The 13,832-nt window shown below is 35.1% G+C and overlaps 1 protein-coding gene and 1 long non-coding RNA gene across 2 annotated transcripts in view; one reads left to right on the top strand and one right to left on the bottom strand.

Annotated features, from left to right (window-relative positions):
- Positions 1-1,346: 1,346 nt before the first annotated feature.
- Positions 1,347-13,832, top strand: part of LOC101400910 (uncharacterized) — a 112,601-nt gene continuing 100,115 nt past the window's right edge. The window contains exon 1 of the long non-coding RNA XR_015555470.1: positions 1,347-1,874. This is a non-coding gene — a long non-coding RNA (uncharacterized LOC101400910). The remainder of the gene's footprint in view (positions 1,875-13,832) is intronic.
- Positions 8,644-9,611, bottom strand: LOC101394680 (olfactory receptor OR9H1). Its single transcript, XM_004439337.2, has one exon. It carries the CDS (start codon positions 9,568-9,570, stop codon positions 8,644-8,646), a length of 927 nt encoding a protein of 308 aa, XP_004439394.2. The 5' UTR covers positions 9,571-9,611.

Here is a 13,832-nt window from a genome sequence, read left to right on the forward strand (position 1 = left end):
GATTCTCTCTTTATCTTTAATTCTAGACATTTTGATTATGATGTGTCTTGGTGTGGGCCTCTTTGGGTTTATCTTGTTTGGGGCTCTCTGTGCTTCCTCTACCTTGATGTCTGTTTCCTTCCTTAGGTTAGGGAAGTTTTCATCTATTATTTCTTTTTTTTTTTTTTAATTTTATTTATTTATTTTTCCCCCCAAAGCTCCAGTAGATAGTTGTATGTCATAGCTGCACATCCTTCTAGTTGCTGTATGTGGGACATGACGTCAACAGGGCCGGAGAAGCGGTGCGTCGGTGCACGCCCGGGATCCGAACCCGGGCCGCCAGCAGCGGGGTTTGCGCACTTAACCGCTAAGCCATTGGGCCGGCCCTCATCTATTATTTCTTGAAATAGATTCTCTGCCACTTTGTCTTGCCCTTCTCCTTCTGGGACGCCTATAACACAGATGTTAGTGTCCTTGATGTTGTCCCAGAGGTCCCTTAGACTGTCCTCACTCTTTTTAATTCTTTTCTCTCTTACCTGTTCAGCTTGGGTACTTTCTTCTAGTCTTTCGTCCAGCTCACACATCTGTTCTTCTGTATCCTCTACTCTGTTTTTGAGTCCCTCTAGTGAATTTTTCATTTCCAGTATTGTATTCTTCATTTCTGATTGGTTCTTTTTTATATCGTCCATTTCTTTGTTGACATTCTCATTGAGTTCTTCTATTCTTCTCCCCACATCAGTGAGCATCCTTAACACTCTTTGTTTGAACTCTCTGTCACGTAGGTTGCTCATTTCTGTTTCACTTAGTTCCTTTTCTGGAGTTTTGTCCTGTTCCCTTACTTGGAATGTATTCCTTTGCCTCCTCATTTTGCCTCTTTCCCTGTGCTTGTGACTATGTATTAGGTAGGTCTGCTACGTCTCCTGCTTTTGGGTAGGTGACCTTATGTAAGTGATGGCTTAGGAGGCCTACCGTGTGCTTCCTTCAGTTCTCAATATTTCAGGGGTGACTCCTATGTGGGCTACATGTGTCCTTCTGTTGTGGCCTGTTTGCTCTCCCTGTAGGCACCCAGGGAGGCCGAGTTATGCTCCTAGCCAGCTGTTGTAGTTCTCAGCTGCTTGTAGTTGTTGTGGGCCCTTCAGTCTCTTTATCAGGTGTGGGGAGCCCCAGCACAGTTGGCTGCAAGTTCTAATACCACATTTGTGTTGCAGTATTTCTTTTAAGTGAGTAGGCCCCCAGTGTGGCAGGTTGTTAGGATCAGGGCCTTACAATTGCTATAAGCCTCCAGCCTTTAGGTCTCTTGTCAGCTCTCAGAGGATTGCACCTGGGTGGGGCTGGCCTCAGGCACAGGAGCACCCAATTGTTTCAGGCTTTGGAAGGTGGGGCAAACCCCCTGTGTGGGTCTTTGAGAAGCACAAGTCTTCTGCAGCTGACAAGCCCTGCCGCCCACAGGTCCACACACACAGTCAACACAGTCCTGCCCCGTGTGTGCGCCCCGACCTCCCCAAGCAGACCCAGTCTCTCCCAGGCAGGAGCCCCACACACTCCGCCACTGCCCCACACTCTCCACCAGCTCCTTGTGCTCACCCTGCCCCGCTGAAGTCGGCTCAGTTGCCAGGCTACAGAGAATCCAGTCACCAATCTATGCAGGCCCACAAGTTGCCTGAGGGCTTGTTGTTGGGTGTGGCCAGTCTCTAGGGTGGGCTGCCTGCTCTGGCTGAGCTGGATTAAATCGGTGCTCTAGCAGGTGGGGCAAACCTGGGCTAGCAGGCCCCAGGGAGAACTCCAATGGCGTCTGTGTCAGCAGGCCCACACCAGGTCATAGCTATGGCCGCCGCCAACGTCCCAGTCCCCGGAGAGGTCTCACCTCTCACCGAGATGCACTCAGGGTCCATCAGGTGAGTCTCTTTTCACCAAAACACTGTGCACCTTTCTTTCTGGTGATTTTAGGTTGCTTTCTGAAACGGGTGAGTTTGCGTGTGGGCCCTTTAAGTGCCGGTTTTACTTTCTTTGTGAACCCCAGCTTTTCTAGGAGTACTCCCCAATGTTTTAGTAGCAGGCAAAGTCAGATATTATGCCACTCGCCTCGATTGTGCTGGGTCCACAACATGCCCACAGCGGACGCGCTCCCTGGCTCGGGGCCCCACGCCTCCAGGGAGGGCTGTGTACCTTTGGGCTGCTCCTGGGCGGCAGTGAAGCTGGCTGCTTGTGAAGGCAGCGTTTTTTCTCTCCAGAAGGGAGTCTCTGCCTCTTCCACTTCAGTTAGCATTGTCCATTGTTGCAGGAGTTCCTCTTATCCAGTTTTCAGTTCTGTCTCAGGGGTAATTTTTCCACGAGTGGTTGTAAATTGGCTGGGTCCACGGGAGGAGGTGAGTCCAGAGTCTGCCTACGCCGCCACCTTGATTTCCTCTCTGGATTTTTTTTTCTACTTCATCTGTTCTCTAAAAGACTTTGTAAGCATTGGAACATATATATTTGTTGGTTATTGGGTATAATTCTCCTTAGCATGTGTTTATGTTGTATATCTTCTTTGTGGAAATGTTTTCCACCTTTGCCTGAGTTTCTATGGTATTGTAGGATGATTTAGGTTTTACATTTCTTCTGGAGCCAGTTTTAGAAATTTTAACTTATTTTAAAATATTTCCATTTTGTCTAAATCTGCTATGCCTTAGCATTGTGTTTCATAGAGTATTTATTTTATTTTTTAATGATTTCTAAGACATTTATAATAATTTCAAATTTTTATAGTTATTTGTCTCTTCTTTATTTCCTCTTATCAATCTTTCCACAGATATGTCAATTTTATTAACCTTTTTCCACAAACCCTTTTAACTATATTAATCTTCTCTAGTGTATCCTTGTTTTTTATTTTGTTAATTTATTCTCCCCATTAGTATTTCATTCCTGAGTTATTGTTTTTTATTATTCTAATGTATATTTACTAAATTTTAAAATTAGGTATTAATTAACAGTCAGTTTGTCTCCTTCCAAATGTAAATATAAGAAGCTAGAAATTTCCCTAGGAACTGCTTTACCATTCTTTTCCTTTTTTTTTTTTTATTTTTTTATTGCAGTAACATTGGTTTATAACATTATATAAATTTCAGGTGTATACCATTATATTTCGATTTCTGTATAGATTGCATCACTTTCACCACCCAAAGACTGCTTACAATGCATCACCACACACATGTGCCTAATCATCCCTTTCGCCCCCCCCTCACTCCCCCCTTCTGCTCTGGTAACCACCAATCTAATTTCTGTCTCTATGTGATTGTTGTCGTTTTTATCTTCTAGTTATGAGTTAGATCATATAGTATGTGATTTTCTCCCTCTGACTTATTTTACTTAGCATAATATCCTCAAGAGCCAACCATGTTGTCACAAATAGCTGGATTTCATTGTCTCCTATGGCTGAGTAGTATTCCATTGTGCATATATACCACATCTTCTTTATCCATTCCTCCCTTGATGGACACTTAGGTTGCTTCCAAGTCTTGGCTGTTGTGAATAATGCTGCAGTGAACATAGGGGTGCATGTATCTTTATGCGTTGGTGTTTTCATGTTCTTTGGATAAATACCCAGCAGTAGAATAGCTTGATACTATGGTAGTTCTATTCTTAATTTTTTGAGGAATCTCCATACTCTTTTCCATAGTGGCTGCACCAGTTTGCACTCCCTACCAGCAGAGTATGAGAGTTGTTTATTTTCAACAAATTTTGTTATAGCATGCTTTCATTTTCATTCGGGTCTAAGTATTACCTGTTTAATTACGATTTTCACCAATAGTTGTTGAGAAGTGGATTACTTTTAAATATTAAATGTGGAGTGTTTTAATTATTTTTGATTTATAAATGAATTTATTTTTGGTAAAAGAATTTTAACGTCAGAATATAATCTTGTGAAATTTGTTGAGCCTTGCTTTATGACATAGGATGAAGTAAAAGTGAGATATGTTTCATGTGTGTTTGGTATTTTAAATTTTTAGATTAATTGTTTATTAATTGTTTATTTTGCTTTTTTAAGTACTACATCTTTTCTAAATTATTTTTGCTTGATCTATAGTGAAAAGCTTTTGTAGAAAGCTCTCTCTCTGATCCAGTTCTCTTAATAGTTTATCAAATTTTGTTTGTATATTTGAGTCTATATTCTGATTAGATTATGTTATATATTTTTTCTTTTACTCTTAAACTTAAGTTTTAATACTATATGGTATCATTTTATATTAGGACATATATTTGTCTTAAGAACTAATTTGTTGTGATACTAATATGGTGTAACTATCTTTTTATCTTTAGAATTTGCCTAGCTTACCATTTTCCACAATGAGAAATAACGTTTTAGCTCCCTTATATTTTATATGCTTTCATCATATACAAGGTAATAGGTAGATGTATTTCTTTTTTAGTCATGTATGAAAATCTTGTATTTTGCCTAGAAAGCTCACTATGTTATATAATTATTTATATATTTATATATATAATTATAAAATATATACCACATAATTAACTAACTTAACCTAATTAACATTTATAGAACACTCCAGACAACAACAAAATATTACACGTTTTTCAATTGTACATGGAAAATATACAAAGGATAATCATATTCACAAAAATATTAAAATAATTCAACTTATAAAAAATATAGTCTCAAACTACAATAAAATTAAATTAGAAATAAATAGCAGAAAAATATCTGGGAAGTATCCAAATATTTGTAAACTAAATCACACATTATTAAATATCCCATGTGTTAAAGAAAGAAAAGCAAAATTAGAATGTATTTTGAAGTAAATAAAAACAAAAACGCAAAATTGGTTGGGGCAGGCTCCAAAGTGGTAATTAGAGATTTTCTAATAACTAAAAACATACACTAGAAAAAAATAGAAATGTTTCAAATCAATGATTACAGCTTCAACTTTAAGAAACCAGAAAAAATAACTGCAAATTTGACACATATAAGCAGCAGAAGAAAGGAAATAATAAAGATCAGAGTGAAAACATGTTAAATAGACTATAGAAAATTAATATATAAAATTAAGGAAACCAAAAACTGTTTCTCTGCGAAGATTATTAAAATGGATAAATTTCCAGCCAGACCGCTCAGTGAAAAAAGAGAGAAGATATAAATTGCCTATATTTTAAATAACAAAAGTGGAATTCTCAATATATTCTAAATATATTAAAAATATAAGAATATAAGAATTAAAAATAAAGAAAATTTTGGCAGTAAATTGCACAATTCAGATGAAATGGACATATTTCTAGAAAGACAAACTGCTAAAGCTCATTTAAAAAGATGTAAATATCATGAATAGCCCTATATCTACTAAAGAAATTGAAATTTTAGAGAAAAACCTTTCCATAATAAAAGCTCAAGGACCAGATGTCTTCATTGGTAAATTGTATGAAACCAAGTTTACAAAAACACTGTCAAAATATTAAAAATGAGAGTATACTTTCCAACTCACTTTATGAGATCAGCATTGCCCAGATGCCAAAACCAGACAAATACAGAAAATCACATTGTTAATGTTCCTATTAACTCAGATTCAGAAATTCTAAATAAAATTTTACCAAATTGAGACTAACAATATTTTTAAATGACAATAGATCAAACAAATCGGGTTTACTCAAATAGTGCAGAGGTGGCTTAATATAAAACGAAACAAAACAATGCGATTCACCATATGAACACACTAAAAAAGAGAAATCTTATGACTATCTCAGTAGAATCAGAAAAGTCATTTGACAAAATTAACTATCTATTCTGATAGAAAGTCTCATAGAACTGGAAATAAAAAGGATCTCCATCAACCTGATAAAAGATTTATATGTAAAAACCTACAGTTAGCATCATCCTTAATTTTGAAAGATTGAATCTTCATTTCTTGTAGATGAAGAACAAGAGAAAATTTCTACTCTTATAAATTCTACTCAAAATTTACTAGAGGTTCTATTCAACCCTAGAAGGCAAAAAAAAAAAAAAAAAGTCATACAGAGAAAAAATAAGTTATCAGATTGGAAAGAAGGAATAAAGCTATATTTGTAGATGATATTGATAGCATAAATAGAAAATCTGATGTTATCTACGAAATCGCTACTAGAAATAATAACTGAGTCTAGCAAGTTTAAAAGATACAAGATCATTATGTAAAAATAAATTATATGTCTATGTGCTGTCAATGTCCAAAAAAAAATGGAGATTGTGAAAAACATGCCTTTTACAATAGCATAAAAAACATGAAACACTTAGGGATTAATCTTGAAAAAAATGTGAAACATCTTTACACAAATATTGACAGACCTTACAGAATTTTGAAATCTCTCCTATCTACAGGAGAGATAGACTGTATTCATGTTAGAAATCTCAATGTTATTGAAATGACGTATATTTTCAAATTGATATACAGATTTGATTTAATCTTAATTAAAATTCCTACAGTCTTTTTTATATAAAAATTGGCAAACTGTGTCTAAAATCCATGTGGAGAAGAAAAAAACAACTATAATAGCCAAAACAGCTTTGAAAAAGAAGCAAATAGTTGGAGGACTACACTACCTGATTTCAAGACTTACTATAAAATGATCAATACAGTGCGATATTTTTATAAAGATAGATAAATAGTTTAATATAACAAAATCAAAAGTCCAGAAAAAAGACATATATAAATATATGAGGAACTGATTTTTGACACCAATCCAAAGACAATTCAGTAAGAAAGGGTGCTGTCATCAAGAAATTATGCTGAAACATTTGGATTCATATGCACACACAAAAAAACAAAACAAAATAAAAAACCCACTTTTATCTAGTTGTTGCACCATATAAAAAATTAAAAATAATCATAGACCAAAATATATACCAAACACCATAACCTGGAGAAATAAATAGGAGAAAACCTTTGTGACCTTGGATTAGGCAAAGATTATTTTACAGAAGATAGTGGAAGAACAACTGATACATAAAATAAAAAATTGAATTTAATCAAAAATAAAAATTCTTCTCTTGGGATCACATTGTTAAGAGAATGAAAAGGCAAGCCACAGCCTGTGAGAAAATATTTGAAACCATACATCATATAAAGGGTGTGTATTTAGCATATAAAAATTACTCTCAGATCTCAATAAGACCATAACTACTCAATGGGAAAAAATGAGCAAAAGATTGGAAGAGATACTTCATCAAAGACATATATATATACACACACATATATATGTGGCAAATAAGCACATCAAAAGATGTTCAAAATCATTTGTCACTTAGCAAATTAAATCAAAATAATTTAATTACACTTATTAGAATGGCTTATTAGAATGATTAAATGTCAAAGTCCAACAATATCATATGTTAATGAAGATGTGGAGTATCTGAAGCTCTCACATGGTGATGGTGAGGATGTAAAATGGTGCAAACACTTAGGAAAACAGTTTGGCAGTTTCTTAAAATGTTAAATATACAGTTACCATATGACCCATCATTCCACTCCGTAGACATTTACTTAGGAGAAATTAAAGCATAGTCAACATAAATATGTGTACACAAAAAATGTTCATCTCAAATTTATTTGTAATAATCAACAAATGGAAAAAATCCTATATATCTATTGATAGGTGAATGGATAAACTAATTGTGGTGTAGTCATACAATGAAATATTATTCAACAAAATGATTTAATAAAAATAAATTATTCAATAAAATTGTTTAATAAATTCAAAAGAGTGTTTAACAAATTATTCACTAAAAACAAATAAACTCAAGCTATGTGCATCAAATTGAATGAATCTCAAAATAATTATTCTGAATGAAAGAGGCCATATCCCTTCTCTCCTAAAAAGAGTATGTGATGTACAATTAAATTTATGTGAACCTGGAGGAAATGTAAACTAATCTATAGTGACGAAAAACAGATCAGTGCTTGCCTGGGGGGTGGGGGTGAGTATGCTTGGGGTAGTGAAGGAAGAATTAGAAAGTGACCCAAGGAAACTTTTAGCATAACGGATATGTTCATTGTCTTGATTGTGGGGATGGTTTCACAGGTGTATACATATGTTAAAAGATAATGAGCTGTACACTTTACTTATGTCAATTTATTGCATGTCAATTATGCCTCCATAAAGCTGTTTAAAAATAAAACATTAATAAAAATCATCTAATTTTTTATTTATTTGTTTTAATATGAAAAATTAGCAATTACTATTTTAGATATTTCTAATTTATTTTAGTAAAATATTGAAGCACTTTGTTTTTCTTTTCCTTTGAGAAGTGTCTATATCTGTACTTGGTGAGCTATATTCAAGATAAGCATTTTATCAATCTTTAAAATAAGAGTACAGAATTGATTTTTATGTAGTTATTTTCTGATGGAGTTTGAGTAAGATGTTATATAATACATGGGTTAAAAAAAACTCACAAATATCTGTCCATTCAATCATCCATTCTTCTCGTCTACAAGATTTTATTCGTGATGTTATTCTCAAACCTTGATTTGGCATTGTTAGACATATAAAGATAATTAAAATATCCTTTATCTTCTCAACCACAGTCTTCGACAGTGAGACTAAGAAGTCCAGGAATTCTCTACTCCTAAAACACAATCCATATGAGTATCAGTGGTTCAGAGTGAAGTCCAGGATGGTTTATGAGATACACAGCCACAATAATCACAAAGACAGCTTCTGTTTGCTTCTTCTCAGAGCTTGCTTTACATCTTTGTTCCTCAGGCTGTATATCAGGGGATTCAACATAGGGATGACAATAGTGTAAAAGATGGACACTACCTTGCTTTGCTCCATGGAGAAGATGGCACTGGGTTGTGCATACATGAAGAAAACAGTACCAAAAAATAAGCACACCCCAGTTAGGTGGGAGGCGCATGTGGAGAAAGCTTTCTGGCGTCCCTGCACTATACGGATCCTCAGGATGGTTGAGATGATGTAGATGTATGAGACCAAAATAATTAAGAATGTGCTGACAATAATGGAGCCACACAAACCAAGAAGGACCAATTGATTTATAAAGGTATCTGAACATGAGAGGGACAAGAGTGGAGGGACATCACAGAAAAAGTCATTGATCTCATTAGACCCACAGAAAGGCAGCCTGAATGTCACTGTTGTTTGAGTGATTGCATTCACTACACCCCACAGGTAGGACCCTGACACTAACAGTACACAGACCTGGTGAGACATGCTCACAGAGTACAGAAGCGGGTTACAGATGGCAATGAAGCGGTCATATGCCATGGCAGCCAGAAGGAATGCCTCTGTGGTACCAAAAAGAGACAGGAAGAAGAACTGAGCAGCACACCCACCAAAAGAAACCGTACGGTCCTCTTTCAAGCAGTTCACCAGAGCCCTAGGTGCAATTGTGGAAGAATAACAGATATCCAACAAGGAAAGGCTTTGTAGGAAGTTGTACATTGGGATGTGGAGGTGTGCGTCAGCTCTGATAATTACAATCATGCCAAAGTTCCCCACCAAGGCTATAACATATAGGATCAAAAAGGTCAGAAATAGCAGAGTCTGCGTTCCCGGACCACCTCTGAATCCAAGTAAAACAAACTCTGAGACATGTGTAAAATTCTCCATTGTATAAGTGTAGTCAGAGAGAGAGAGAAAGAGACAGAGAAACACAGAGAAAGAGAGAGAGAAAGAAAAGAAGCAGTAGGAGAAGGAGAAGGATGAGGAGGATAACCAAATATTCTTTAATGCTCACAGCATTAAATTAAATTAAGTTTGAAATCTTATGTGTCATTAAAGACATTCTGTTTCTGATTATGCGTATAATGTCTTGTCCAACTGTATTCCATATACCATGAAAATGGAAAAGTTTCCTCTGCAAGGGAAAGAAATTGAAAATTAATAAGCATTCCCATACAAATATTCTGTATTTGTCAATACATCTGTATATTTTTCTCTATATTTTTCAACTCTAATCTCATTGATAACATATCTGAATGGAATCTCTGATGTATTTTGAGTCATTATTTCACGTCTGTTTTTTTTTTTTTTTTAATGTGAAGAAATCTCCAAACCACAGCAGAACAACAGACATGAGGATGCTTGAGACACTGTTATTGAGCTATTTTTGCCTTACAAGAATTGTTATCTGGGCTGAGCTGGGGGATATTGGCAAGTGGAGTTGATTGTATGTATAAAATCAATTCACTCATACTCTTTTAACACCCTATTTGTATTGATTTCTTATTACTATAGTAACAAATTATCTCATTTTTAGTTGTCTGTAAACAACACAAGTTTATTATCTTACAGTTTCAGAGAACAGACTGCAGAATAAGTTACATTGGCTGAAAATGTATTAGCAGGTCTGTGTCCCTGCTCTGGAAAAAAATTGTTTGCTTGCCTTTTTCAGCATCTAAAGACCACCTGCATTCCTTATTCTGTGGCCCCTTCCTCTATCTTCATAGCCAGTATCACAGCATCTCCTGTATTCTCTAACCTCTCTGCTTCCAGTCTAACATCTTCTCTATCTGACCCTTTTGATTACATTGGACTCATCCAGTTAACCAGGATAATCTCCCTATTTCAAAATTGTGAACAATCACATGTTCAAATTCCCTTTTACCATATATGGTAATATATTCACAGATTGTGGGGACATTATTCTTCCTACCATATCATCTATTTCACACATTTTAAACTGATGATAAAATTTTGCTTATAATGTAAGGGAAAAAATACAACAATGCATGCGTTAATACAAATTAGACTTCCTATTGTAACCATGTTTGAAGCACCTTTCTTATATCAGTGATTATTGAACTAATTTTCCTTTCTATCTGTAATAACTCCATCTCTGATACACTCCATTATTTATGAAATATTATAAACAAAACAAACATAATATATAAGCAATCTACCTGAGAACTACTTAAACTACAAGTCAGTTGGAATTCCATTGTAGGGTGTGTGGCTTCCATGGATAGAACTCTGTGCGTGTGTGTATTTGTGTGCTCATGGGGATTTGATGTTTGGAAATTTACTGAAACTGTTTCTTACTCTGTCAAAAGTGGAAATAAACATACCTACCCCGCAAAAAGTAAATGACATATTACAGTTTTTACACAGATTAAATGCAAAATAAAGATTAATTTCTTTCCTTTCTTATGAAGTTTACCATTGTTCTCTTAAAACTTGTACCACCAATTCAATAACTATTATTTTATTAGTGAAAACGTGTCAAGATCTTTTTCTAAAATGCATGATCAACTCTCAATTTTCCAGCTCTTTGATATTTCAAAGAACAATAATTTTATGGTTTTCTGACTTCTCCATTTCTTATTTGTTTATTTCCGTATAAGCTCCAAGAGGCTCTCCTCTTATGCTTTTTACTTCCCTGTTTTAACTTGAGTAAGTAGAATAACACTTGGCTGACAGTCAAGATACAAACAATGTATTAAATGAATGAATAAATGAATGATTTTCACAATCAAAACACTGAATAAAATAGATTTTTCGTGCCTTTTATTATGAGCACACATTAGGGTTAAAATTACTGGAAGTGTAGATTTCAGAACCTAAGGACCTTAAGTCTTGAGAAAAGAAAATCAAATCACAAAGTTATTCCAAAACTAAAGGGAAACAAAGCAAGTCAGTTTCAAGTAAAACAATAGTAATTATTTTGAACCTTTCACAGATTTGGCCATGAATATATGCTGTTGCATTCTGTTGACCTCAAATAAAATAAATGTGTTATAGATAATATTATCTTACCTTAGAAGTAGACAAGATGTAGATGAGGCATAAACCAGGTAACTCCCAAAGAGCCAAAGACCGTTTTGGTCTTACAAAGTGATGTTCATTCTCCTGGAAGAGTTAATGCCAAAGGATCTTACATAAGGAAAAAGTTCTTACCAACAACCAGGTTAAAATAATTCCCTTGAATTTTTTTAATGAGACATTGGAGAACTTGACTACTGCACAACCAAAGGTCCCAGTTTGGAGTGCTTTTTAGATGAGTATTTATGGTTGCACTTTAACAGATTGATATATAAAATAAAAGGTCACAAACTTCATACTGAAATAATAGCTAATGTATAGTGAACAATTGTTACAGCCTGATCCTTCTAAAAAAATATCTCCCAACTGTCTTTATTTAACACTCACAGAAGCTCCACGTGCCACACCAGACATATTAACAAGTTTTACAAGGGGCTTTAAGAAATGTGCCAAAGTGTCCCACCATACAGTGGCTGAAATTTTCTGTTTGATTCCAGGGTCTATTTTCTTGACCCTCACGTTGTCTTGCTGCTGCCTTTAATAGATAAAATTTTCTGAGATGGAAGCCTTCAAATAGACGATTACCAACTTACATTCATTGTTAATACTGTTTGATTTTCTTTTTTATTTGCTCAGTGTATCTTACACTATGTTTTCTTTGTGTCTATGGAAATAAGGTGGAAGAATCTAATGAAACATCATCCATGGATATTACAATGCTTACGGTCTTTCTTTGATTAAATATCATCAGAAAATGGCAACTTCTGAATTAAAGAATATTTGAGAAAATGGTGCTATGAAAAGTCTATGTGATATTATGGAGTGTGCACTGAACTATAAATCAAGAAACACACTTCCAGCTCCTACTCTGCCAATAGCCCGAGGAAAATGTCGAGCAACATACTCTGTAGTGTTCCATAATAAGATAGATTGAGTAGATTTCCCACGCTAGGCAGGCTCCCAACCCCTTTACAGATGTTCTCTCATTTGATCCATATGAAAACCATATCAAGTGAGTACTTATATAATTACTTACATTTTACCGATAGGAAAAATAAGATTCCGAGAGTTAGGCAATTTACTCAAGTTTACATGGTTAGTAAACGTGGAAAGCCACAATCCAAACTCAGGAAATTTGGATCCAGAACCATACTACAATGATTATTTATTAGAGAAGAAAATAAAATGTTTATATTTTTTCATTTTATTTTTTGCTTTTTAAAAGTGAAAATGAAGCATTTTTATTCTATGAGACAATCATTTTAAATTTGTATCAGTGGTTTTCAGCACAAAAGCTCTCAATATCAGTCTATGTTGTGCTACATACCCCTAATACTCACTGTTGTAGAATACATGTTAGAATTTTGTGTTAAAAAAACACGGTGGTATGGGTGATACACCACAGAGAATCAAGGAGGCTTAGTGGTTAAAATGAGGGACTGTCAGGATCGAAGCCTTGAGTTCAAACACTTACTATCTGTGCCCTCTTGGAGAAATGTCTTATTTTTTCTGTAATTTAGTAGCCTGTGCTGTCAAATGTGGAAAGTAAGATGTATGCTTCATTGTGAGGACTAAAAGTATTTCATAGATTAATGCACTTTGGAGACCCCCTGGTATAAAATAAGCACAATGCAAATATTGTCTTTATTAACAGTATTATTTTTAGAATCCATTATTGCCCAGTGCTATTTTAACCGAGTTTGGCTGTTTCACGGATCAGTTGGGGATCATCAGTAAACTGTGAATGATTTAGATTTCCCACTGAATTTACTAGATTTTAAATTAGCTTCACTGAATTTTTCACAGGGTCTTGCACAAGCATTGTATGGTCTCAGGAGAATGAACCTCACCAAATTGTCCTGCGTGCCTTCCTTCCCTTTTCAGCCGACTCACAGGTGTCCCATCAATTCTGCTGTTAGTAGGGGCCATGCAAGACCTCCACAACACTGTTGCCAGAGACAAGTGTGAGGGTTATAATACTACTTTGTTAGAGGTGGTCATTTGAGATTTAATCTCCAAGGTATTGCTTTAATAAGAGCAGTTTGACTCACTCACTTGCTACAACTGGGCAAGGAGACAGAATGAAGTCCCAGAAGGAAGATTGGAGAGCA

This window comes from Ceratotherium simum, chromosome 1, assembly GCF_057802395.1.
Source record: "Ceratotherium simum simum isolate JZ-2026a chromosome 1, ASM5780239v1, whole genome shotgun sequence".
Taxonomy (NCBI): domain Eukaryota; kingdom Metazoa; phylum Chordata; class Mammalia; order Perissodactyla; family Rhinocerotidae; genus Ceratotherium; species Ceratotherium simum.